The sequence below is a fragment of the Podarcis liolepis genome, assembly GCF_965112155.1.
Source record: "Podarcis liolepis genome assembly, chromosome: 11".
Classification (NCBI taxonomy): domain Eukaryota; kingdom Metazoa; phylum Chordata; class Lepidosauria; order Squamata; family Lacertidae; genus Podarcis; species Podarcis liolepis.
The window spans coordinates 3,132,851-3,159,638 of NC_139565.1; the positions used below are offsets into that span (position 1 = coordinate 3,132,851).

The 26,788-nt window shown below is 44.2% G+C and overlaps 1 protein-coding gene across 2 annotated transcripts; it reads left to right on the forward strand.

The window, feature by feature from the left end:
* Positions 1 to 7: 7 nt before the first annotated feature.
* OSTF1 (osteoclast stimulating factor 1) lies at positions 8 to 26,041 on the forward strand. 2 transcript variants are annotated; one of them, XR_014516953.1, is made up of 11 exons: positions 43 to 249; positions 8,593 to 8,639; positions 11,702 to 11,752; positions 11,862 to 11,925; positions 13,606 to 13,659; positions 19,537 to 19,644; positions 21,195 to 21,244; positions 21,376 to 21,454; positions 23,490 to 23,588; positions 24,376 to 25,431; positions 25,479 to 26,041. XR_014516953.1 is itself a non-coding variant. In XM_083465050.1 (10 exons), the coding sequence occupies exons 1-10, from the start codon at positions 216 to 218 to the stop codon at positions 24,432 to 24,434; spliced, it is 645 nt and encodes a 214-aa protein (XP_083321176.1). In that variant the 5' UTR covers positions 8 to 215; the 3' UTR covers positions 24,435 to 24,645. The 2 variants fall into 2 exon arrangements, 1 of the variants encoding a protein (XP_083321176.1); XM_083465050.1 differs by lacking the exon at positions 25,479 to 26,041 and having other exon boundaries at positions 8 to 249; positions 24,376 to 24,645.
* Positions 26,042 to 26,788: the final 747 nt, after the last annotated feature.

The following is a 26,788-nucleotide window of genomic DNA, read 5'->3' on the forward strand; positions in this document are numbered from 1 at the left end:
CTGGACTTGGGCCGCTAGAGGGAGCGGCGCCCGGCGCCCCTTCTCTGCCAGTCCCACTTCCTCCTCCCGCTCGCAGAAGCAGCTGCGCTCGGCCGGGGCTGTTCGGCGAGCCGCCCTCTCTCTCTCTCTCTCTCTCTCTCTCCGGGAAGCGACGCCGCCCAGCCCCACGCGCAGCCCCTCGCCCGCCGCCTGGCTGCGCCTCCCCTCGCGCAGCGATGTCCAAGCCGCCCCCGAAGCCGGCCAAGCCAGGTAAGGGGCGGGAAGGGGGGGCCAGAGGGGCGGCGGCGGAGGCACTCCCTGACACGTGGACCCCGCCCGCCCGCCCCCGCCAGCCAGGCGGCATTTCCGTCCCGCTCGGAGCCTCGCCCGCCCGCCCGCCTGCCGTGCCCTGGCGATGCGCGGGCGGAGGGTCGCTGTCTCTGGAGCGGTGGGCTGCCCCCTGCGCCCGGGGCGGGGCTCGAGAGAAGCTGTCACTGTCAAAAAGAAGAAGGGGCCAGAGCGCTCGCTGCCGCCGCCGCCGCCCTCGGCCGGGTCGGGGCAGGAAGGGCGTCGAGTTGGCGGGGGGGGGCGGGGGGGCCTCGAGCGTGTGGGATCCTCCGCTGCTGCTGCCGCCGCTCGAGCTTTGGTGCATTGATGCAGCTTGGCGAGCAGGTGGCAGCCAGCCTGAGCCCAGGAGCCCCGCCCGCCCCGTCCCTGGCCCAGCCAGGCAGGGCTGCTCTCTCGCCTCCCTGAGCTTGCAGGCCCGGAGAGAAGAGCCGCAAGAAGACACCTCTTGGGTGGCAGCGGAGGGAGATGCCTTCCCCCAAGCCAGGCCCAGCTGCCAGCCAGTGGAGGGGCAGGGGCTGCCCAGGGATTCAGGCAGAGGCCTCTCACAGCCCCCTGGAGGCACCAAGACTGAACCCTGGAGTTTCTGCACCACCACAGTATCCAAATGGTAGAGTTGGAAGGAGCCGTGAGGGTCATCTAGTCCAACCCCCTGAAATGCAGGGATCTCTTGCCCAATGTGGGGCTCAAACCCACAACCCTGAGATCAAGAGTCTCGTGCTCCACCAGCCCAATCCACTCCCTGGCATCTGGGGAAGAGCGAAGGAGGCCCGCCTGCTTCACTACTTGCAAAATAAAATTCATCTATCAGAAGTAGAAATAAATCTGAAAAGTTCTAAGGTGTGTCTTTGTGCTTTGCAAAGATGTCGATTCTTCTCACACTCTCTTTTGGACAGACAAGGACCTGTTTTCTCCATTTCAAATATGGTATAGCTTCCCCCATTTATCAGGGTTTGTTCCAATGGCCTCAACGGAATCATGCTGGAGAGTGAGTTGGTTTTGAATTGTTCCTCGCTATAGGACAGGCTGGTAGATGAAACATTTGCCCCATGGGCTGAGATCCTGATAAAGGATGCTCAGCAGTCAGCTGCTAGCCTCTCTGCCACATGCCTTTGGCCTTCCAGAGATTGTTGGGACTCCTATCAGCCCAAGCCAACATAGCCAGGGGTGATGGGAATTGTAGTCTAACAGGCCTGCCTTAGTTACTCATCAGGTGCCTTAGCCACCAAGAGAGGCATGCATGTTGTAGCTGCCCAGGAACTGCAGGATTTATTTATTTTAAAACAGCAGCAACAACAATATTTACATGCTGCTTAGAAGAACAAAAATTCTCTTAAGTGGTTTACAAGTCCATCTAAAATATTCATTTAAAATATCCCTTAAAAATAAAAACAAGGTACTTAAAATTGGTAATTGTAAAACACATAAACTAAAACAACAGACCTGATTAGGCTGGCTGGAAACAAGACATTTGCTGATATCAGTCAGGCACCAGAGACAATAGAGTGAAGGTGTGTGCTTAATAATTTTAGTGCTGCTACACTAAAATAACAGTTTCTTGGCAGTACAGAAAGAATATTTTGTGGCTCTTGTTAAAGTTCCAGTGCCACAGATCACAGCATTCAAGTGAGCACATATGGGGTGAGGTGATCCTTCAAGAAACTAGGTGTGTTCAAAGATATTTGGGGCACCTCTTGGATTAAATTGATGTTTTTTAAATATGGATTTTCTCTGCAAACTGTATTTATTTATTTTATTCATCACTGAGATTAACCTGAGTGCCAAGGAGGCAAATGGTACTGACTCCCTTATTCTTTAATCTCAGTTTAATATCATATAAGATTAAATATATTAATATAAGATATTAGTGTTCATGAAGATATTCCGTTGGGTGGGCATTGAGGGCTTTGGTGGTAGAGGGGCAAATGGCACAGATTCAAGAGCATTCAACACCCTGTTTCTGTAGTTGTGTGTGAGAAGACTACACAACCTAAAAACTTCAGTTCCAAGGCAATGAATTAGATTCAAGTGACTTAAGTGCAAGAGTGCATTGACTTGAGTAGTTTATGGCTCATTCTGTCTATTACCTGATTGAAGCTCTTATTACAGTTTATTGGACATGTTTCAGGGATCACATACCTTCTTGGAGGATGTATAATAACTCTAAGGTTTACCAAAGGCCCTTAGCAAAGCCTTTGAACGTGGTAACTGTGGCAAATCTGTTACAAGCTGCTATTGTTTCAGTTTCCTAGTGGAAAAGATACAAAATCAGGAAGAGATGTAGTTTCTAACCCGCTGTCAATAAAAAGCTTTTAACCTCCCCTCAAGTCCAGAGCCATTATTTGAGGGACAATAATGTGCCCTGGGAAGCTGTTTTTTTGCGACAAGCACATTTGTCCTATTTACAGCTATTACTGGTAATTTCCATTTTGGCAAGGTTTGAAATTAGCCAGGGGGCAGGTGCGTTTTGCACTGGACTATTTGTCACTTGTGACCAAGTGAAAATGCCTAGTTGCCAGGATGATGCCTGACGGTTCCACCATCACCAGTAGGAAAAAGAGGTAGGAATAGGCCCATATACCGTATTTTTCGCTCTATAGGACGCACCCGACCATAGGACGCACCTTGTTTTAGAGGGGGAGAACAAGAAAAAAAAAATCTCCCCCTCTCAGCTCAGCGCCCCTTCAGCAAAGCGACAGGAGAAACGGAGCCCCTTCCATTTCTCCTCCCGCTTGGCTGAAGGGGCGCTGCACAGCTCTCCCTCTCTGCTGAACCCAGGAGAGTCTTGCTGTCCTAGCTTCAGCAAAAGGAACCCGAAGTCTCTGGAGTGCAGCGGGACCTCCCGCTGCGCTCCAGAGGCTCCAGGCTTCAGCGAAAGCAACACGAAGCCTCCGGAGCGTGGAGGGAGCGCTCCATCTGCACTTTGGAGGCTTTACGTTGCTATCGCTGAAGCCAAGGAGCTTGCATTCACTCCATAGGAGGCACACACATTTCCCCTTAATTTTTGGAGAGCAAAAAGTGCATCCTATAGAGCAAAAAGTACGGTATATGTGGACTCTCCCTGGATAAATGACTTTTCTTTTTTTAAGTTCTCAAAGTTCTTAACCTATCTCAGAGTTGTCATCTGAACTATGGTGGCTTGATTGAAGAGAAAGGGATTTGGAACGCTTAAAGTTGTAACACTCTGGCTACCAAAAGAATAGAACAATTTGCAGAAATTTGTTATTATTCAGGAAGCACGTATGAGGGGAGAAGAAAATTTAATTTGGTAAGCAGAAACACTGTGTGTGTGTGAAATAACTGAAATTGCACCCTGGAATTGTCTGAAGAGATACAGCCCTTAATCCAGATTTTAAGCCATTGACTCATAGTTGGGCAGTTCTGGAATGTAAGGATTGTCTTTATAATTTGAACTCCATAATCTAGATTTTGAAAGCAACTGCTCAAAAATATTATATAATTCCAATACAAAACCTGAACAATTTACCTATCAAAGAAGACAGAGATGGATTCAGCAGATAGTGAGCTGCAGCCATTTTATTGCCTGTGCATTAAGAGTTCTCAAAATCGAGGAGGCCGTGGCTCTTTCACCTCTTATATTTTTTGCTCAACAAAGTATCTAATTGTTTTGCACCTAACAACATCCCTCTTTTCCACAGGCCACAGAGGAGGCCTAATGCTTGGCTAACTTATTTGTGTACTGCATTTTCCACAAATACATTGTGGTCAAAAGGGCCGCAGGGTGGACAATTTAAATACAGCAGCCATAATTGTATACATTGTGATATAAGATGAAGAGTGCCTCTGCCTGGACAAGTTGCCTCATTGAAGGTTATTATGCTAAAAGCAGAAGAGAGAGAAAAGTGCCCTCCCACACCAAAAATAGTCCCAATGCTGATATTATTTGGCCCTTTGTGAGGACACGCATGCCTGTATGAGTGTACTCAGGAAGGACAGATCTTGCTTGCTGGGGATTAGAAAAGGCATATGAAAGTGAACAAGCCTTGATGGTGAACAGGTCTCCCTCTCTCCTTAGATGTGTGTAAAGCTGCAGTTTCCTGGCAGTAAGTCCCACTGAACTCAGGAGGACTTACCTCTGGGGCTGTGCACACACTTTGTCTTATAAGTACATTAAAAAAAAAATCTTTTCCTCAATGACTCCCTCACACAGCTACAATTCTCAGCAACCCTTAATAAGCTAAGTGGTTCAAGCATGTCATATTCTTTATTTCAATCATTCTCACAGTCTCTATTTGGCAGGCCATTATTATTTTCCCACATTTTAACTGAAGGGCTGAAGCTCAGAGGTTTCCGTAAGGGGTCAGGGAAGCTTCCTGTTCCCAGGCCGGGGTAGTGTGACTACCTATTCCAGACCTATTCCACTTGCATATCCTATTGGGCTCAAATGATGTATGATGTTAATTAAATACATGTCATTTCCCAGTCTTTTAACTCGGGATGGGGAAGAAGATTTGTTCTGTTCACATTTAAATATGAAACTACCTTATTTCCACTTTCCAAAACAATATGAGAGCTGAAATGCAGTGTTTCTGTGAAATTTGCATTTCTCCAAATTTTGCTATGTAGTTCTCCAAGTAACAAAAGTGTGTATTAGGTGAAGGTGAGCATTAAAATGTTCATATTAGTGGACGTAGCATACAAAATGTGTTAGGAAAAATGGCTTGTGAAAATGTGTGCATTAGTCAAAATGACAGGCAGGCATGTATACATTTTTGTGAGGATTGGTTTTTTAAAAATATATATCAAAAACTGATGAGGAAATGTAATGAGCTGAATTTAAGATTGGAAAAATGAGAAACCAAAAAGGACAGGTAACGCCCATTCCTCTCTGCTAGTTTCCCCCTACATGCCCCCCCCCCCCGCATTCTGCTTTTAGCCCTGTGAGGATAAATATGTGGTTCTCCACAGAGAGATGGTGGGGGAAATGGAAAGCTGGCCAGGAGGAAATGCCAATGAATTTCCAAACCTGGAGGTAAATGCAGAGGGGTTAAATACAGGAGACTGACTACAGGTGCCTATTGAGTTTATAATCAGACGTCCCCACCCCCTGTGACCGGTGTGTCCCAACTCCCACTCCCCCGCCAAACATGGGCACCACAATTCAAGAAGGACACTGACAAACTGGAACGTGTCCAGAGGAGGGCAGCCAAAATGGTCAAAGGCCTGGAAATGATGCCTTATGAGGAACGGCTAAGGGAGCTGGGCATGTTTAGCCTGGAGAAGAGGAGGTTAAGGGGTGATATGATAGCCATGTTCAAATGTATAAAAGGATGTCACATAGAGGAGGGAGAAAGGTTGTTTTCTGCTGCTCCAGAGAAGCAGACACAGAGCAATGGATCCAAACTACAAGAAAGAAGATTCCACCTAAACATTAGGAAGAACTTCCTGACAGTAAGAGCTGTTCGACAGTGGAATTTGCTGCCCAGGAGTGTGGTGGAGTCTCCTACTTTGGAGGTCTTTAAGCAGAGGCTTGACAACCATATGTCAGGAGTGCTCTGATGGTGTTTCCTGCTTGGCAGGGGGTTGGACTTGATGGCCCTTGTGGTCTCTTCCAACTCTATGATTCTATGTCAAATTGGGACCAGAGTGAGGGCTTTTTCAGTGATGGCTCTTGAACTCGCTCCTCTTGTATCACCACCCCCACATAGTCTGTAGGATAGCCAAAACCTTTTTTGAAATTGTTTTAGTTGCTGTGGTTAAATTATTTATGATGGCATGTGTTTTTAAAAAATCATTTTTTCTCTGCTATTCTGTTCTTTGTGACTGCTGTGCTGCATGTATTGTTGCTGTCAAGCTTTTTTTTTTAAAAAAAAAAGTTTTTTGATTTAACTTACGTTGCCTATGGCTCATTGTGGAGAGGCAGGGTTTGAATGTTTTAAATGAAGAAATGTCCTGTGTGGTATGGCCAGGGCCTGCCCAAGACATGTTGGTGCCTGAGGCAAACCACAAAACACCCCCCCCACACCAGAACAGAAGGGGTTGGTGAAGACTTACACAGGAGCAGGGGGGGGGGGATAAGATCTGCATCAGGATCTGCTGCCCCTATGAATGCTGCCACCGGAAGCAGTTGCCTCACCTTGCCTCATGGGTGGGCCGGCCTGGGCTTGACCCTTAGAAATTCACTGGCATTCTCTTGCCTGCATGTGAGCAGAACTGAACATTACTATATTAGTCCAGGCCAGTACCCAAGTTCCTGTAAGGCAGCTAATGTAATGCAACATTGCATTAGTTCAACGTCATTTCCTCAGTGGACAGGAGGACTCCACCACAGAACCATTTCCTTGCAGTATAGGGGCAATTTCAGTTCCCTCATCCAATGTTGAAAGCTTTTCCTCCTGAGAAGTTGGGCCCAAACTAAATGTTGCAATAAAAGCAGCTACATATGTTAAAAAATGTGCTCTTTTGTTATGCGCGGGGTAGCTGGGGGTGGAGGACAGAAGCAAATGAGGAGGAAAATAACACTTTAATACAGAAAACATTGGCAGAGGGACATAGTTTTCTATGATTCTCTGCAAGGCCATACAAAGAAGTTAAAGGGAAATACAGGATAGAAAAGCCCTTGGGTTCAAAAACAATAGTCTGTTTGTTGGAGTTGACTGCAGCCCTCTCAAACAGCTGCAGCAATTAAAATAATCTCAGACCATTTAAAGAGCACCTTTTCCATTAAAAAACAGCATTATGGTAAAAATATTCTTAAATGAATACTGGAAGTTACTTCTTCTCTTTTTTTGCAATTGCTCTGATCCCAGCACCCCTGCTAGTTTCTAACAGCCCTTGGTTTTTATAAACTTTGCATATGAGCAATAATTCCGATGCAAACTATCTTCTGAGTTGGAAAAACGTGGTTTGTTTTTGTCTGCTGCTTGTTCTTGTCTGTCTGCATGGCCCTTTAAGGGAGCCATAAAACATAAAAGTCTAAAGGAAAACAGTCTTGAGTCTGTTGTGGTTGCTGTTGACATAAGCATAAGAAAACACGGAAATAATTAGAGCTTAATTTCATAGGTTTGGTATGTGCATGAAAGAGGTGAAAATTGCAACATACTTTGCAGATTAGCACTTGATCCTAAACCAATATATTAGTATTTCAGCAAAGTTTACAGCCAAGTAATGTTTTAGTGTTATGTGCAAACGAGGCCACTCTCAGTTTACCCTTCTCCAATATGGTGATAACAGTACTGATCCGCTTTACAGGATTGTGGTAAGAATTACTGCGAACACTTTTAAGAAGTAAATATACATGCACAGACCATTTGATTGTTAAAAATCCCTTAAAGCGGTTTACAAAAAACTGCAATTATATAAACCGCAATTAATAATTACAGTGGTACCTCAGGTTACATACGCTTCAGGTTACAGACTCCGCTAACCCAGAAATATTACCTCGGGTTAAGAACTGTGCTTCAGGATGAGAACAGAAATCGTGCTCCGGCGGTGCAGTGGCAGCAGGAGGCCCCATTAGCTAAAGTGGTGCTTCAGGTTAAGAACAGTTTCAGGTTAAGAACGGACCTCAGGAACGAATTAAGTACTTAACCTGAGGTACCACTGTAAATTATATTGTCCTGTGCTGTGCGATACCTTGTCCTATTTTCTGTAAAAGAGGGTGTATATTTGATTAGCATATGAACAGTGCAGCCCCATGATGCGGTTAAGTGGATAAGATCGAGTTACTTTATGAGTTACGTAAAAACATGGTTATCTTTATTTTTATATTATTAAGCAGTGGTTTTTGTTTCCAATTAATGATAGTATATGCATATATAAAGATTTTTAAAAAAACCACACGCTTGTATTCATCTGAAAATGAACTTTATTTAAAGGAACAAAATGAATGAAAATGCAAGGATGTTTATAAAATATTAATATTCTTTGACATTTGCACAAGATTATCAATTAGCTTGTCATAGTGTACATTTTGCAATCCAGAACTTTTGCTCAGTAAAATGGCTGAATCTATGCTGTCTTCTGTTTTGGTTGGAGTACATTTTTCTTTAGACTTAGATGTATTTTCCACACCTTCTTTACCTTCAAAATGGACTGAATAAGCCACAGGTTAAGGGTCCAGTGTTTCACTTGTTTTTATACCTTCCCTCCTTGATGTGTCATGAACCTGACAAACAGGCTTTAGACTGTCGTTAGAGCTCTTGCAATTAAAATGTTGGCTGAGTTTGGGACATGGATGTTTGATTCATTCAACCTTAGGGAAAGGAAAAATATTCTGTTAATGTTTATTTCTTTCTGTATATTTAGGACAAGTCAAAGTTTTTAGAGCCTTGTATACATTTGAACCCAGAACTGTAAGTATTTAAGTTTATTTCCCCCCTCCCCTCTAAAATAAGGAAATGTCATTTTTTAATATGACTTATCAGCTAAACCCAACCTCGCCCTTGTGATAATAAAACATAGGAATTGATATTTACATTGTACCCAAAGAGGTGAAAGATCTAAACACTTTAGAGGCCGATGCTGCAGTTTGATCTTCCTCATATTTGCTCAAGAACAAGGTCTCATGCTCAGGTGGTAGTTTTGGCCTCTAAATAAGTGGACAGGCCATGTGACCTTAACCAAGGATTTGGCCTTAACTGTGCATGCACTGGTGTCTGTCAACACAACAGTGTTTCTTCTGAGTGCACAATATGACCAACTCGCATCTTAGTCACACAGTGAATGAGGGAGGGAGTTCTAAATCCAACTGACTTCAGCAAAAGTATTTTAGTTTCTGAACAAACTGCTTGAAAAGTGAGAAGTAGGGTGGAAAGTTGGAGGGGGCAAAGCCTGTATTTTGTTCTGCTTTTGCCCCCCCTGGAGAGATGTGGATTGGCAGTGTCATTACATCCAAGATTTTGAGCATCCTCTTCAAGTTTGTCTGAATCCATGAAGAGAAAGTGTTAACCAAGCTGCACAACACCCTTTTAAGATACTGGAGTCTCTTTTCTCTTGCTGACTCAGCATGCCTTCTGAGCAGTCGCATCTTGCCAAAGGCTTACAAAGTAATCTTCTCTTACAAATCCTTTCAGTAAGGAACAGCAGAAAAAGCAAACTCAAGATGTCTTCTGCTATAATGCTGGATGGGTGAGGCATATTCCTTTTTCTAGGGCCTGCCTTTTGGCTAATAATTAACTTTGTCCTAAGGTAGGTCCGACAGATAAGCCTCCAGCAAAAATGGAACCACCACAACTCCTTAGTCCAGGCATAGGCAAACTCTGGCCCTCCAGATGTTTGGGACTACAATTCCCATCATCCCTAGCTAACAGGACCAGGAGTCAGGGATGATGGGAATTGTAGTCCCAAACATCTGGAGGGCCAGAGTTTGCCTATTCCTGCCTTAGTCCAACTTTTCCACTTTAAAGCTACTCTGTAAATTAAATATATTGGGGTGATCTTGCAACTCCGCTCTTGGAAGCCTCCCATGTCTAATGTTCTGCTGTCTCATGTTCTCACCCCAGTCTCTTTCCTTCTGCTCCTCCAAACCCATGTTAGGAGAAACTGAGGGCAAGAAAGGAAAGCCAAGTGCAGCCTCCACAGCTGCACTTCAGAAAACCAGAGTATACACCCCTCACCCTCTCAAAAATGGACATGTTTGAGAGAACAACCAGCACGTTTCCTTGTGTGTCTTTGATTGAGAGAACGCAGTGTAAACTCTCACTCTCTTTCTAAGGCATCCTTGACCCCAGCTACGCATGGTACGCATACCCCTAAACATTTTGTGAAGTTTGGCATCATTGAGGGGCAGTATTTCAATATGTGTAGGAAAATGAGAGTATCCCCTAAACATTTTTTTAGAAAAAAAAGCTCTGGGTAGACCGGGGTGGACTTTAATCTTTCATATTTCAGAGGTGCCCTATGAGAGGCTTAGATGAGAAGCAGGGTGCTGTTTATATTGTCAGCCTCTCAGATGCAGGAAATGATGGTTGCTAAGGAGCCTGCCTGCCATGCTGCATTTCTGAAAGCCTTGAGCTCCCAGTGCCTATGCCAAGGACGGAGGTGGAGGGGCCAAAGCACACATGACACAGAAGACCTGTGACTCTGGATTGCCTGATTTGAGCCCCCCCCCCATTTGTTTGGAGCAAAGGTTTTAATCCTTGCCTTCCTCCCCCAGTTGCTATTAACTCTGCAGCACAAAGCAAATCACAGAATTGTAGAGCTGGAAGGGACCTTGAGGGCCATCCAGTCTGGCCCCCTGCAGTGCAGGAATCCTGCCCACAGCAACCCTGGGTGGGCTTGAACCACCAACCTTCTGGTTAGCAGCCAAATGTGCTGACCCCTTGCTCCAAATAATGCAGGCTCAATACACACACACACACGCTTCCCACTGCAGGGCAGACAGGAGCTTTGGGACACCCACTTCTCAGCCCCACAACTCCAGTAAAAATGGGTGAAATCTCAGGTACAGTAAAGTGAACCAATCCCAGATCTCCTGCATCATGTGCAGTTTGGCCTCTTCAGTAGCTGTTAGCTGGTTTATTATTCCCTGGCAAGCCAGCAGGTGGCAACAGGGGGCAGCAAAAGCCCCGTTCCCTTTCTTTCCCTGTGGTTGCCTTGCCACTTGGGGCAGAGACGCCACAGCCTTTTTTCGGAGGCAGAAGCAACCTTCCTGCTCCTCTCCCTTTCTTCCCTTCCCGTTTTCCAGCTTGCCAGGGCTCTCAGCTTCCACTTCCCCAGTACAAGATAAGCTCTTCACTGCCTCAGTGCATGTCTTATGGGGCCAAGGCTGCGGTGGCCTTGTTTTGCTCACAGGCTGCACAGGAGATTTCAGCGAAGGCTGCCTAGTGCCGGGTAGAAAGCATGGAAAGGTTCAAAAGTAAAAGAAGTTGCTAAGAATGCAGTTCATTGAATTCAGAATTCATTCCTGTTTGATCCTCTATTCAGGCCCACCAGGAGTACTGGCCCCCCCTTTAAACTGGGTCTGCCTGTCCTCCCTGGCTCCCTTTTCACCTGCAAGCTGCCTGCTATTTAAGATTTCCCACAATGCTCAGGAGCAACACTGTTGAGGCATTGGGGGAGAATTTAAATGGCAGACCCCGTTGGTTGGGGCTCAGAAGATGGCTGATTTGGTGTCAGCCTTGCCTCTGTTTCCCTTCCTGTGAGCAAGGAACTGTGGAAGGGAAAGATGTTCTTAGCAAGAAAAGCAGAAATGTCTCTTACAGACCTCAGCCTTTTAAATATAAGCTCCGCCAAAGACACAGGCAGACCTTCTGTGTATACTCACATGGCCCTGTTTCCATTTGATTGATGGTTTGTACCTCTTCCTCAAACTGAATGAAGAAGATAAATCCTAAAATGTTGTTAGGCAAGGCTGCAACAATGATATTCTTCTAAAATTGGTCTGCAAACTCAAACACCCTCTTTATTGTTCCAGCCAGATGAACTGTATTTTGAAGAAGGAGATATTATCTACATTTCGGATATGGTGAGTTCATCAAACACAAATGTTAACAACTGGACCCTGCAAATAAACAGAGTACATCTCAAGTGGAGTCATTGTTCCCTTTTTCAGCATTGCTTTCTTTTCCCTCCAGAGTGACACAAATTGGTGGAAGGGAACCTGTAAAGGAAGAACTGGACTAATCCCCAGCAACTATGGTATATTCCAGATTTGCTTTACCTTTCAAGATATATCTCTCCACCACAGATGTGGACTGTAAGGATGTATGCAGCTTGTAATTTTTAAGGGGTTGTCTCTGATCCAGATACAAAGAAATATAGTATCTTACTTCTAATGTGATGCCAGAACCGGGCATTAAAACTGGTTTCATGGCAGAGAGCTGCTTTGAGAACACACCTTTTAACTGGAAGAATGCATCCGTGTTCTCTTATGTGCCATCTGCTGGACTGACAGAAGCAAAAAAAGTGGATGCATTTTAATGTACTTATTTTTTTATTAAAATGTATGTCGCAACCTTCAATCTTGTTACAGTGGTGCCCCGCAAGACGAATGCCCCGCAAGACGAAAAACTTGCTAGACGAAAGGGTTTTTCGGTTTTGCGTTGCTTCGCTAGACGAATTTCCCTATGGGCTTGCTTCACAAGACGAAAACGTCTTGTGCTTTTTTTTTAAAGCCGCTTGAAGAGGCGCAGTTGCGACGGACCGTGCTTCGCAAGACGAAAAACATCGCAAGACGAAAAGACTCGCGGAACGAATTAATTTCGTCTTGCGAGGCACCACTGTATGGGGGAGCATTCAATAAAACTTTAGGACCACATGTATGATGATGATGATGATAATAATAATGCTGAAAAGGATAAGTCTCTAAAAATAGCATAAAGATTATATGAGACAGAATAAAACAGATCAACATAAATGTTGGGAAAATAAAAAGATTTCTGCACAGTGCTGGAGAGACATCAGATATATTTTTTAAAAATAAAAAAGCTAAATATGTTTCTTGTCGTGCTGAAGCATAGAAGAATATTCACAACTAAGTAGGATTTATAAGCTGGATGTGTCATTTACAACTCCCTGGGAATTGTAGATTTGCATAAGTCCTGAGAAATCTTCAAGACCCCAAGAATAGTCCCAGCTCCCTCAGTATTTTTGGCCCAGATCCAAGGCCTTCTTTGTTGAGCTCTGCATGCACAGCAGACTTTTAGCATCCTTCCGCTCAGGAAGGGCTCACACCAGTCGGGCGGCGCTGCAGTGCTAGCCTTCCAGCAGCCCATGTTGCTGCCGCTTTATTTGGGGGAGGGGTGGGGCTGCCTGGATGCAACAGGGGGAGTGCTTTCCTTTTAGGAGGCCGCCTGCTTCCCCATCAGACAGAACATCCTCCAAACCCGGAAGAGCTTTGGAAAGAGGCTCAGACATGGTATGTCTTGCTGCCGGAAGGGCACCACAGTGCCAGTTCTGAGCCGCCGTGTTGTCTCGATCAAGACAATTTCAGCATGTATAACTTGCATGACAAGCTATGCCTCCAGAGGTCACCTCTTCCGCATGCCCTTTCTTCTGTCATGGTGGCCACCTTGGGCTCTGTAGACACAGAGCTTCTCCAACATTAAATTGAAGGAAGCTTCGCGAGGAGCTCTGTTTGGCACAGGCAAGTTTTCCGCATTTTGAAACTTGGGGATCAAAACTTATAGTGCATACAATAAGTAGTTTAATATATATATATATATTACATCATTGGCCTTTGATAAATATTAAACATATTAGTGCATAGAAGGAAGAAGGAAATTAACGGCTCTCAGTTACCTCGGGCCCGTTCAGCAAGGTGCAGGAATCAAAGGAGTCACCTGCTTAAGATGACGTGTGTTTTTGCTTTCGTTTTAGTGGCTGAACAAGCAGAATCCATTGACAACCCGCTACATGAAGCTGCCAAGAGAGGTGGGTACAGATGAAGTTTGCAGTATATCAGACCCCCCCCCCCCCGGGCTTGTGTATTCAGTTACCACAGTATTCTGGGTTGCCACAGAAGCAATTCATCGGTTCTCTTCCCATTGGGTTGGGGGATGAAATAGATTGGGTTGTTGGAGTTTCTTTAAAATATGAAAGCTATGAGAGTGGGATGTCTGTGTGGGACAATAAAGGCATTTTACTTCTAAGAGAGAGGATTTAATTGCTTGTTGCATGACTTGAGTATTTTGGACAAATAGTCTTGATTTGCAGAATAAATATATTTATTTGCAGAAAGAAATAGGCACAATAGATTAATTCTTTTAGTACTGGGAAAGGAATAATGGTTTCAGATTAAATAACTGGGTAGAAAAAAATTGTATTTTTACTGTTACTATGATAATTGCTTTTATTTCTAATGTTTTTGATCTGTTTTATATTTGTTTTATGGTTCTCTTTTGTAAGCTGTCTTGAAAATCTAGATTTAAATACACATTTTCAAATAAATATTAAATAATTGGTTTGATAATGATGGTATACTAATGTGGGTATATGGTGATGAATAGTTTAATAGCTTTAACAAATCATTGTGATGTAATGACATTAGTCCAGGTTATAATCACACTGTATACACAGAATACAATAACACTTTAATAATATAGTAACCCCTGTGGTTTTTTGTTTTGCTTTTACACTTCATAAATATAATTTTAAAAATGGTAATCTCCCTAATTCAATGCTTTATTTATTTATTTCGTTTATCTCCCACCCTTCCTCTCAAAGGAAGGTGGCAAACAAGTGATAAAAACACTAAAAATATCCTAAAAAGCAATTCTAATATAGATGCAAACCAGGAAAGATTTCAGCTTTCAATGCATTTTTATTTAGAAGTAACTGCCACTAAGTTCAATGAGGATTCCTTCTAACCCTGTGTATGTGTACTCAGAAGTAAGGGCCATTGCGTTCAGTGAAACTTACCGTATATACTCGGATATAAGCCGACCCGAATATAAGCCAAGGCACCTACCGTATTTTTCGCCGTATAGGACGCACCGGCCCATAGGACGCACCTAGATTTGGGGGGGGGGGGGAATAAAGGGGAAAAAATTATTCCCCCCCCCAGGCGCGGGGCTGGGGAAGCTCGGGCTTTGGCAGCTTTGGCATCGCTCTGGGAGCTTGCGGGGCTGGAGGAGGGGAAAGCCCTCTGCCAGCCTTCTCCCGCTGTCCCCCGAGTTTGCGGGGCTGGCGATGGGGAGGAGCAGGCTTCTCCCCCCACCAGCCTTCTAGCCAAGTCGGGGGACAGTGGGAAAGGCGCGCTGCGCCTCCCCGCTGTCCCCCGAGTTTGCGGGGCTGGCGACGGGGCTCTCCTGAAGCCTGGAGAGCGAGAGGGGTTGGTGCGCACCGATGCCTCTCGCTCTCCAGGCTTCAGTGAAAGCCTGCATTCGCCCCATAGGACGCACACACATTCCCCCTTCATTTTTGGAGGGGGGAAAGTGCGTCCTATAGGGCAGAAAATACGGTAATTTTAGCACAAAGAACTGGGAAAACGTATTGACTCGAGTATAAGCCTAGGGTGGGAAATGCAGCAGCTACTGGTAAATTTCAAAAATAAAAATAGATACCAATAAAATTACATTAATTGAGGCGCCAGTAGGTTAAATGTTTTTGACTATTTACTTCAAAGAATAACAGTAAATTGGCTCTGTAAGTGGAAAAGAGGGTCAACAAAAACAATATGGTATCAACAATAACTTTAAAAGTTCAAAAGCCTTAGCTCAATCAGCAACCAAGCTAAAACACAAGAGTTAAAATCTTTCACACCTGGATTCCTCCTCATCGTCTGTTTGCCCAAACAGAGCTTCAGCTTTAGCTGGTGTGAGGTTATCAGCATAGACATTGTCATCATCACTGAGTTCGCAGTCACCACCATCACTGCTGTTCTCATACAAAGCGCTGTCTTCACTGCCACCCATAGCATTACTAATGCCACATTTCTTCAAGGCGCATTGCACAATGTCCTCTGGGATCTCTTCCCATGCACCACAAACCCACTTTGCTATCAATTCTATGTCGGGCTTCATTAGATTTCCAACTTTTGTCAGTCAGGCTTGATCAGGTGACATCCATTCATGCCACATCTTTCGCACACGGTCTTTGAAAGGTTTATGTAAACACACATCTAGGGGGTACAATACAGATGTAAGCAGACTACAGATGTAAACAACTACCAGACTTTTAGAAAACATCTGAAGGCAGCCCTGTTTAGGGAAGCTTTTAATGTCTGATGTATCACAGTATTTTAATATTCTTTTGGAAGCCGCCCAGATGGGCGGGGTATAAATAATAAAATATTATTATTATTATGCCCACCTGGAATAATGGCCAAAGTAACTTGAGAAGACTTTGCCAATGTCAGCAGATGTGTGGGCTCTGAATATATCCCAAAGTAGCAATGATGTTTTTTTCTTTAAGGCTGCTCCTGGTTAGCCGTTCCAAATTTCTTCCAGCAATCTTTTTGTTCCGTCTTCATCCATCCAGGCTTTAACATGTGCGCGCACTGTAATTCGTGGTGGGAATTTGACCTTTATAGGCAAGATCTTTCTTTTAAAAATAATGACAGGCTGCAGCTTAGTTCCATTAGCCAAATATGACAGAACGACTGTGAAATGTCGTCCCCCCCCCCATTTCCTGTGGTTCTGAGTAAAATAGTTTTGTCTCCCAAACTTGCCACAGTTCTGTTGCTTGGAAGATCAAAGGTCATAGGTGTTTCATCCATATTTCCAATATCTCCCACATCATAGCTATGGATCCTTCTTTGTTTTATGATGAATGAATGGAATGACATCACTTTTACATCAAGGTCTTTTGGCAACTTCTGTGAAATCTTTGTTCTTTGCCGCAAACATAGGGCAAACCTATTCATGAAGTGGGTCCACCATCCTGCTGAGGCAACAAAATTTTCAATGCCTGGTGCTTTTAATTTCTCATTTTCAGCCATTTCAAGAGCACGTAAGCGAATTCCCATGCGTGTTACACAGTAACCATTTTGACGACACTACATAACCCATTGATGCAATTCAGTCTCTAGAGCCCCATATGAAGTTGTTAAACCACATCAAGCTTTTTTTGCCTTTGGAATCTTTTCCAAGTCAGCTTTCATTTTCCACCACTCCCTCACATGTTTTTTGTCAACACAAAATTCCCTACTTGCAGTAGTGTTATTGCTTTCTTCTGCTCTTGACACAACCTTCTGGTCCAGTATTGGTACCTCGGGTTAAGTACTTAATTCGTTCCGGAGGTCCGTTCTTAACTTGAAACTGTTCTTAACCTGAAGCACCACTTTAGCTAATGGGGCCTCCCACTGCCGCCGCGCTGCTGGATTTCTGTCCTGAAGCAAAGTTCTTAACCCAAGGTACTATTTCTGGGTTAGCGGAGTCTGTAACCTGAAGCGTATGTAACCCGAGGTACCACTGTATTGGGATCCATTTCTAACATTTCTAACCCGAGGTACCACTGTATTGGGATCCATTTCTAACATTTCTAACCCGAGGTACCACTGTATTGGGATCCATTTCTAACATTTCTAACCCGAGGTACCACTGTATTGGGATCCATTTCTCCCAACTGCGGCTCCTGTGCCCGCCTTTGCGAGAGGCGGGTGGCGCCAGCAGGACCAGCGGCAAGAAAGGGCTGCTTTCAGGCCGCTCATCCCTCCCCTGCTGCCGCCCGCCTCTGCTGCTCTGCCGCGGTTGGCAGAGCAGAGGGCAGCGCTTCTCCAAAGCCAGCCAGCCCTTTCCCACCACTGGTCCCGCCACCACCGCCTCTGCCACTCGCACCATAGGTAGGCTGGGGGGAGGGGGGAGAGAGAAGCCCCCTCCGGTGCGTGTGCACGCACACATACACACACACATGGTCTGGCCCGCCATGTGGTCTGGGGGACAGTCAACCGGCCCCCTCCCCAAAAAGTTTGCTGACCCCTGGGTAAGTGGGACCCTCACTCACGTACAAGCCAAGGGGGGCTTTTTCAGCATAAAAAATGTGCTGAAAAAGTCGGCTTATACACGAGTATATACGGTACCTCAAGGTAAATGTATATAGCATTTCAGTCTTAGTAGTAGTTAAGGCCCCTACTAGTTTAAATTGATGTATTCAGAACCTAGCTGTTGACGCCACTGCAGGCTTATCCCTCCTCCATGACCAGCTTCACACGTCATACTAAGCCAAGGCCCAGGCTCCCCAAGGAAGATGGCAGCCACTTCCGTCCTCCCTGGCTGTCTCACTGTTGCTTTGCACTGAGCTAAGCCATGGCTTGGCTTAGCATGCCATCCAACACCAGGCGAATGAGCAGGAAACCAAGAGTAACTAGAGAAAGCTAAACCCACAAGACCAGGTTCAGACAATATGCAGAGCCAAACCGTGGCTTAGCTCAGTGCAGCACAGCTGCAAAACAGCCGGGGTGAGCAAAGTGGCTGTCATCCTTCCTGGGAATACCCATCCTCTTACGCACAAGCTAAACCCTGATTTGGCTTACTGTGAATATAGAATCACAGAATCTTAGAGTTGGGAGGGACCCAAGGGTCATCTAGTCCAGCCCCCTGCAAAGCAGGAATCTCAGCTAAAGCACCCAGGACAGATGGCCATCCAGCCTCTGCTTAAAAACCTCCAAAAAAGGAGAGTCCACAACCTCCTGAGGGAGACCGTTCCATGGTTGAACAGCTCTTACTGTCAGAAAGTTTTTCCAAATCTTTAGTCAAAATCTCCTTTCTTCCAACTTCAAGCCATTGATTTGAGTCCTACCCTCCAGAGCAGAAGAAAGCAAGCATGCTCCCTCCTCCATGTGACAGCCCTTAAGATATTTGAAGATGGCTCTCATATCTCCTCTCAGTCTCCTCTTTTCCAGGCTAAACATACCCAGCTCCTTCAACCATTCCTCATAAGGCTTGGTTTCCAGACCCTTGATCATCTTGGTTGCCCTCCTCTGCACATCTTCCAGCTTGTCAGCATCCTTCTTAAATTGTGGTGCCCAGAAGTGGACACAGTATTCCAAGTCTGGTCTGACTAAGGCAGAATTTAGCGGGGCTATGACTTCCCTTGATCTGGACACTATACTTCTGTTGATGCAGCCTAGAATAGCATTCACTTTTTTTGCTGCTGCATCACACTGTTGACTCCACCAAGACCCCATGATCCTTTTCACATGTGCAAACCAGGACAATATGTAAAAGGGAAACCCTCAGCTCATACTGAGCAGCCACATGGGTACGGAAACTACTGGATTGGTGCTCTTGTAAACTGGCCAAACAAGCAATGTGCATACTTAGATTTCGAATCCTTACAGTGCAAATCTCTGCATGCCTATTCAGAAGTAAGTCCAGTGGAACTGACTATCAGGTGAGCTGGTTAGCGAGCAATACACTTTTACAAAATTTGGAAGAACTCGAACTGTAATCGAAATAGATTCAGGTAGAACTGTCATTCTTGGTTATAGTTTTGACTTGCATCATACAAGTTTTTCTTTACTGGACAGGTGACATTTGATAATGTGAGCAATGCATAATGCATAGGTTCAACTGTATAGGCTGTTAAAAGCTAAGCAGCTTGCTTGTTAAAAAGACTGTTGTCTCCCAAACAGAATATTGAATGGAAGTAGAATTTGCATAACATTTTCATTCATGCAACAATAATGTGATTTGGTAGCATCTGGGGCTGTTGTTGTTGTTGATGAGCTGAAATGCATTGCATACCAGGGAGACTCATCGTTCTCAGTATGATTTAGCTTAATAATTTATTTCCTCCCTCTACCCACCTCCGCCAAGAAAAACAACTCCGTTATGTTCTATGAAAAATATATTTCTTTTTCTGTTTCAGGAAACCTGAGCTGGCTGAGGGAGTGTTTGGACAACAGAGTTGGTGTCAATGGCTTAGACAAAGCTGGGAGCACAGCCTTGTACTGGGCATGCCATGGTGGACACAAAGGTACATGAGAAGTGAATGAAGAGGAACACCCTTCTTCTTGGAGCTTTCATTCACTGGGTTAATGGGCCAGCTAGTATTTCCTCTTCTACTGCAATCAGTAACGGTCTGAATTCTTGTATGATACAATTTAAATTAGGAAGAGGGAGGGAAATTAAGAAATAAGATTGGATTGGCCTCAGCTAGAGCCAGACATGAAGCATTGTGGGTTCTGTGTGGGCCCCATCTCTTCCTGCAGAGGCCATCTCACTTCTCACTTTCAAGCCTTACTCTTGAGGTCCTTTTTATGCTGTCAGGCCTTTGTAAACTGTTTTATTCTGTATTTTTAAAATTTATTTAGCCAGTCACTTTAATGATTATATGGTGTGTTTTTAATGGTGTTTCATGTCTTAATCGTTGCACACTGCCCTGATATTTTACGGTGTGGCAGTTCAAAAGTACTAAAAAAACAGGGGGGGGGGGAGGAGTAAGCTGCCTTACTCCAAGTCAGACAGCTTGTCCATCGATACAGCCCAGTAGGGTCTGCTCTTATTGGCAGCCAATCTCAAGGAATTCCTGCAGAGTGGTGCAGCAAGAAAACTGCCTGCACATTTGCAAAGCTAGGCAGTGTCCAGTATGGTTTCATATTGGATGGGGAACCACTTGTTGAGATTCCTGCATTGCAGGGGTTTGAATGAGATGGCCCCTGGGGTCCCTTCCAACTCTTTAATTCTATGGTTCTATGATATCACTCTCTGTACTTCTTCATTTCCTCCTGACCTTACTGATTGCATCCTGCCTCTCCACCCACTCCCACACTTTGCCAACCAGGTGTGTGTGTTTTTATAGTTATAGATATACCCGCAGCTCACCTGATAAGTGGACCACAAAATCTGGTGCCATAATAAATTTAATAGCCTTTGAGGTGCCACAGAGTTTTATTGTTTTGGCTGGAAGAGACTCAACACGGCAATCCCTCTGGAAATAAATATGGATCTAAAATCATGTGCTCTTAATAATGGCAAAGCAGAAAACAAAAGGAATGAAAGCTGATCCTGAATTAAGAATGTGGGTTTTAAAAAGAGATTGTATCAGCTTTCATAGATTAGTTCTGTTAAGTTAATTCAACTTTCACAGCTCACTTTTTGAGCTGATTGAGTCTAGATCAGGGGTCTGCAACCCGTGGCTCTTTTACACCTTTGCCGCGGCTCCGGGGCGGATACTAGCGAGGGGAGGAGGCGCATTGTGCGCCCCGACACTCGCCACTGTGGCGGGCGCTGTACTGGCTGTGACGTCGCATGGGGCGGTGCGTGCGTTAGTCACGCACCGTCCCAACGTCACCTTCCCGCCCGCTGTCAGATCGTGGCTCCGGAGATATATTTGTTTTAAATGTCGCAATGGTTTTGCGGCTCCCAGGTTTTTTTTCTTCGGAAACGGGTCCAAGTGGTTCTTTTTGTCTTAAAGGTTGCAGACACCTGGTCTAGATCCTGACTTTCCTGCTACGTTTTGAATATAACAAAGCAACTTCCAGTTTCTAACGATATCCCCACTCCCAATTTTTTCACTTTATGCAGATATAGTGGAAGTATTATTGACGCAGCCAAATGTAGAACTAAACCAACAGGTAAGTAATCACACATTGAATGGCTTTCCACAATGGGTTTGTGATAATGGTGATTAATTACCACTGACATGATCTAAACCTCTGTTGCCACATTTTAACCTTGATGGGTTTCCCCACTTCTGCATCCACAGAATAAACTGGGGGACACAGCTTTGCATGCTGCTGCATGGAAGGGTTATGCAGATATCGTAGAAACACTGCTGGCAAAAGGTAATTGTATTTACCAAGACATTCCTGTCATAAGCACGGGCCCTGGCGAGATGTGTACATCTGAGAAATGCACAAGTTTTATGCCTGCACGCGGTGTCCCCATACCTTCCCTTTCCATTCCACGTTCTTGCCACACAATAATTCAACACTTCTTGTGGTAATGAACCATTAATGTTACATCTGAACTGGGAAACTATGGTTGGCAGCATTGAGCTAGGATCTTGAATCACAGTTGCTTTTTAAGTTGTTGTTATCCTGACAAAATACAAAGCTATAGTTAACTGAAGTCTTGCAGGGTTAATAGTAGCACACTGAGAAAGTAGAATTGGTGATAGGATGAAACATGTTGAGCACAAGGCTCATACATCCCTCAGTTTATTAAGCCAAGATATGCACATCTGAACTGAGCCATAGGTACACATTTGCATACCCAGTTCGCAATGTATACTGTGAACGAGCTGTTTTTGTGGCATCATTTTACCTTCTATAATGCAGTTATTATTTTCTCACTTGACATACTAGTTGAATTATGTATTATATATTATAATAATTATAATATATAATACTACAATATATTGTGAAAGAAAAATCCAGATTTTCCATGGATTGACAAGATCTTCAGAGTTCCCTTGGTTTGCAGTTGTATGGCCACTTATCTGAAAGCAAACCCCACTGAACTCAAGAAGATAATTTTGTGTAGACATGTACAATACTTCACTGTTTGCCCCTTATGTCAAAGAGATTTGGATCAAGCTCTCTGTGCTCATATTGTTCTGTCCTAGCTCATTATCAAGTATTACATAATACTATGTTTTTATATATGCTGTAAGCCACCCAGAATGGCTGGGGGAACCCAGCCAGATGGGTGGGGTATTATTGTTTTTATTATTATTAGACCTTCAAGAATTTACTCAGAGCAGAGCTGGCCCACCAATGAGGTGGGATGAAGCACCTGCCTTAGGCGGTGGAAGGGCAGAAGGAGGCGCCCTGCTTGCCCCATGGCTTCCACCACTTCCAGAATGCCTCCCTCTTGCTGAGTTTCGGGGGGTATTCTGGTGCAAGGTGGACGTGGGGGGCAGGAGCAGCACATTCCACTTCCGTCTCAGGTGGCAAAATGGAATGGGCTGCCCCTGACTTAGAACGCTGCACCCACAGAAGAAGAGTGCAATCTGCAACTTTCCTTGCTGTGTTCATTAGCCATCTGAATGCCACCTTTGTTAGTGGAGTTTTGTGTCCCATGAAGCCCTGCAATATGGTTCCTTCCATAGCCTGTTCTTCTTCCTTCTTAGGGTAGGACTAGCTGTGTTCTGAATTATGAAATCCACCTTCTCACTTATGTGAGGAATTATTCCACTGATATGGAGGTGATATTTTACACTGGGGCAGGATTCATCTGTGTTGTTGTGTGTGCATAATGACATTCACTTGCACATAGGACTTTTTATCTCTTACCTTCTTCCATGCCCCCTACTCTGCTCTGGGGGTTGGGGGGAAATGCAGAACAGGTTGAGGAGACGTACGAGGTGAGGAGAGGATGGAAAAATATTGTTGCATGAGTGGACCTCCTCCCCTCCCCCCATTCCACTTTGAGTGCTGTGTTGAATTCTGCCCCTAGTGCACATTTTATACAAAAAGATACACTCATTCCCCACCAACAAACAATCTGAATTTCCATTAAAAAATGCTATGATTCTTCGTAGATGGCAAAGTGGCGTCATTCTGTTCCTTAGAATCTCTATTAGCATAGAGATTTTGCATCGGAAGTTAGAATGGAAAACTAGTTTCATTTTAGAGGAAAGTTGCTAACAAGGATAGCAAAGACATGCAGCTAACACAGGGGCGACTAAGCTGTGGTCCTCCAGATGCTGCTGGACTACAACTCCCATCATCCCTGACCACTGGAAAATTGGCTGAAGCTGAAGGGAGCTGAGAGTACAGAAGCTCCATCGGGAGGACCACAGGTGAGACACACTTGACCTGATAGTTTCACCTCTGAATTTCTAATTGTGGTGTTCTCTATTTTGTTTTCACAAAGGTGCTAGAACAGATTTAAGAAATAATGAGAAGAAATTGGCTTTTGACATGGCAACTAATGCAGCATGTGCTTCCCTCCTTAAAAAGAAACAAGGACAAGGTGAGGGTTGTTGGTTTTTTACCTTTTTTGATGTATTTTCCAATATGCTGCATCAGTAAGCGACTTATGAATATCCCCATAAGTGTTGCTGAAAGTGGGATTATGTGAGGCAGTTAGAAAATGCATTTCTGCTTAAGGACAGTGACCTAGGACAAGTTGTGATGAAACCCTACAGAAGGCACTCCTTTTCGCAGAGCTCCAAGAATAATAGGTTCTCAGGTACACAGAGGGCCACAGAGAGGCGTGATTGTAGCTATGGAGGAATGCCAAGCTGTTGTGGAAGGAAGCCTTTTTAATTATTGCAATTATTTTAATAATATAGAGGGATACAAAAGGTCCTGCAATTGTCTTGCTAGAAATTTGACGCACAAGAGGTGACAGCTCTGGTAACAGATATTGAAAACACTCAAAATGACTGGCCCTGCTCTTAACAGAGCAATGCTGTTGGGGTAATTGAATCCATGTCAGAGCTGCTACCACTTGCTATATGCCCTGTTCACTCACTCCAGTCCAAGGGGGAGGAGGAGTGGTGGTTTGTGTCGCTTCTCTACCCAGCCACACTCCTGCCCTTTTCCATGTTGCAAATGGACCTTCCCATTCACATCAACGAGGAGGGGAAGTCAACTGTTTTTGCTCTTGGCCACCCCAACATGCCCCTTTCCTCCACCACAGCTATTGGAACACCTTCTGTGTATTGGGACTGCGACTGCTTCTTATTCCTCTGGCTTAGCTGTTGGGTTGCACCCTAAATTTACATTTTTAAAATGTTTGTTGCTCTTTTTTCTAGACATAATGCGAACCTTAAGCAATGCAGATGAATACCTTGATGATGAAGACTCCGATTGAGCTGCCTTAATACTGTCTAAAAATGTTCAGCTTTTTGTGCCTCCACCTTTCTCAAATTCTTCCTCTGACTACAAAAAGTGTACTTTTCTCATATACATAGCAATGTAACATCATAGCTATCCCCTCCACAGGGTCAAAATATGCCCCTTCCCAGTACTTAAGGTCCAAAAATTCTCTAGTTGCTTTTAAATAAATTGGCTAGGTGAGAGCATGTTTGATGGCTTTTCCCATTATGCACTGGAAATAGACTTTGCCCTTTAAGAAGAAGTGTTAATATATCTCTGCAGACATTGGGTTTTTTGCAGGCAAACGGCCATCTTTAATGCTACACCATGCTAGTTTTATTTTACTTTTACAGAAAGAAATATATCAGGAAGAAGAGTGGTTGGTTTTCCTTACAACACATATTCACCTGTGTGCATGTTTATGCGTATTTTATTTGCACACACACATGTGTATAGGTGTTGGTTCCGTGCATGTTTATACACTGAGAGCCCAAACTGGAGTCATGGAATGAAAATACTTTATATCAGGAACATACCCTTAAGGGGACTGGAGTTGAAGAGATATTCCAGTTTCCCACAAACTGGTTCTGGTTATACACATTTTCTGTGGTCGCTTGGGATTACCCATGGCAGTTGTGTGCAAATCTAGCCTTGCACAGGAACAGGGAGTGTGTCATACTGGGTGAGAGAAAGGAGCAAGGCCTGCTGCATTAGCCAGCACAGGAAGCAACAAATCTCTCTGCCCAGTGGTTGCTTAGAGCATGAATGGAAGCTTATGTCTCCATTTCCCCTTGGAATGACTGTAGGGAGAAATCAGACTCTGGTTCCATTTGAGCCCAATTCCCAACTCCTGTAATGATCACCCAGAGAACAAAGGATGGCCTTATTTTCCCCTGAAATGACTGAGAGTGCAGGAGGGATTTCTCTCACCTGACCCCCCTCACATGAGCTTCATAAAGTCCTTGCTGTGTGGGGTGTGTGTGTGTGCATGTGTGTGTGTGTGTGTGTGTGTGTGAGAGAGAGAGAGAGAGAGAGAGAGAGAGAGAGAGAGAGAGAGAGAATGCTCCCTTGCCCATTAATCTTTACGGCTCACTTCTAAAGGCAGAAGGCATTAAAGCTCCATAACCCCTTTCATAATCATGTTAACCAGCAGTTAAATGGGAGGTGGAATGTGTGTGTGGGGGGGGTTATATCCAGCCCCTCTTTGCTTCCCCTCCCAAGCAACCATTCTGTTGCATGCACAGTCCCAGCAGCTGACCCGAGAGAAGGTGCACAAGTCTTCATTCACAAGGTTCCCCATCCAGCGCAGGATAAGTGTACAGAAGGGTTACCACCCAATCCAATCAGGGAATTTATATAGACAAGGAACTTATTATTTAACTCATTGTGCCTTTGTGTTCATATCTGCCCCATGGAGGCAAGGGCTGTTCTTCCTCTTCTCTGCCAGAGATTCTTGTTCCTTTTGTTCATTTCTGTTTCCCCTGCCCTAAAGTATTTCACCTCAAGAGCTGGTGTGTTTCTGAAATCATTTATTGGTGGGATGCCACAAACCAAAAGTATATTCAGAAATAATATTGAATAAATATTTTAAATGCTTTGAAACTTAGATTTCCTCCTTGAGAATGCAAGCTTTTGCCTGGGTTGGAATTAATAGGACTTTATGGCACTAATGCTTGGGAGATTGCAGCTGCAATCTCAACATAGTTAGACTAGTGAAGATGCCCACGAAATGGGAGTGAGAAACTTGCAATCATAAATCCATTTTAAAAAAATATCCCTACATTATAATTTTGATGCAAACTTCACTGCAGGGCTTAATTGTTGTTTCACATTAAATTATGACTACCAGAAAATTCACACTGCACTGAAATGAATTCTTCCCCTCTTTTGCACACGTAATTAAGTTCTTACATTTTTTGGCTTATTTTACAAGGCTTTTTCCGCTCCAGACGCAGCCCCCTGGATTAGTATTCTGGATTTTATGAGGTTTTCATTTTATGTTCCTGCCTTATCTGCATATTGAAGATAATACTTTGAGCTGTAAGAAGTGCATACAAGCAATTTCATTTCATTGCAGTTAAGTCAGTTTTTCATATTACCTAGCAGATCTCCCCTGAAGGATATTTATTAAGGGTTTATTTGCACAACATAATTTATTTTACCATGAATATCTGTTACTTTTAAAAAGTTATTCTCCACAAAACAAAGGCTGATGAGATACATGCAGTTAATATTTCACCTTGACATTCTTCCCAAAAACCTATACTTGGGAATATAGATACTGACCAAGTTATGGTTGTGTCACTCCCAATTATAGGGCATCACCTTCATATTAGGCAGTGATCTGTG

What these genes read in the sequence shown, in the direction of transcription:
- OSTF1 (XM_083465050.1), top strand. Translation starts at nt 216, where the DNA reads ATGTCCAAGCCGCCCCCGAAGCCGGCCAAGCCAG. An exon ending in CCCGAAGCCGGCCAAGCCAG is followed by an intron (nt 250 to 8,592) that starts GTAAGGGGCGGG and finishes CTGTATATTTAG; the next exon opens with GACAAGTCAAAGTTTTTAGA. An exon ending in TTATCTACATTTCGGATATG is followed by an intron (nt 11,753 to 11,861) that starts GTGAGTTCATCA and finishes TTTTCCCTCCAG; the next exon opens with AGTGACACAAATTGGTGGAA.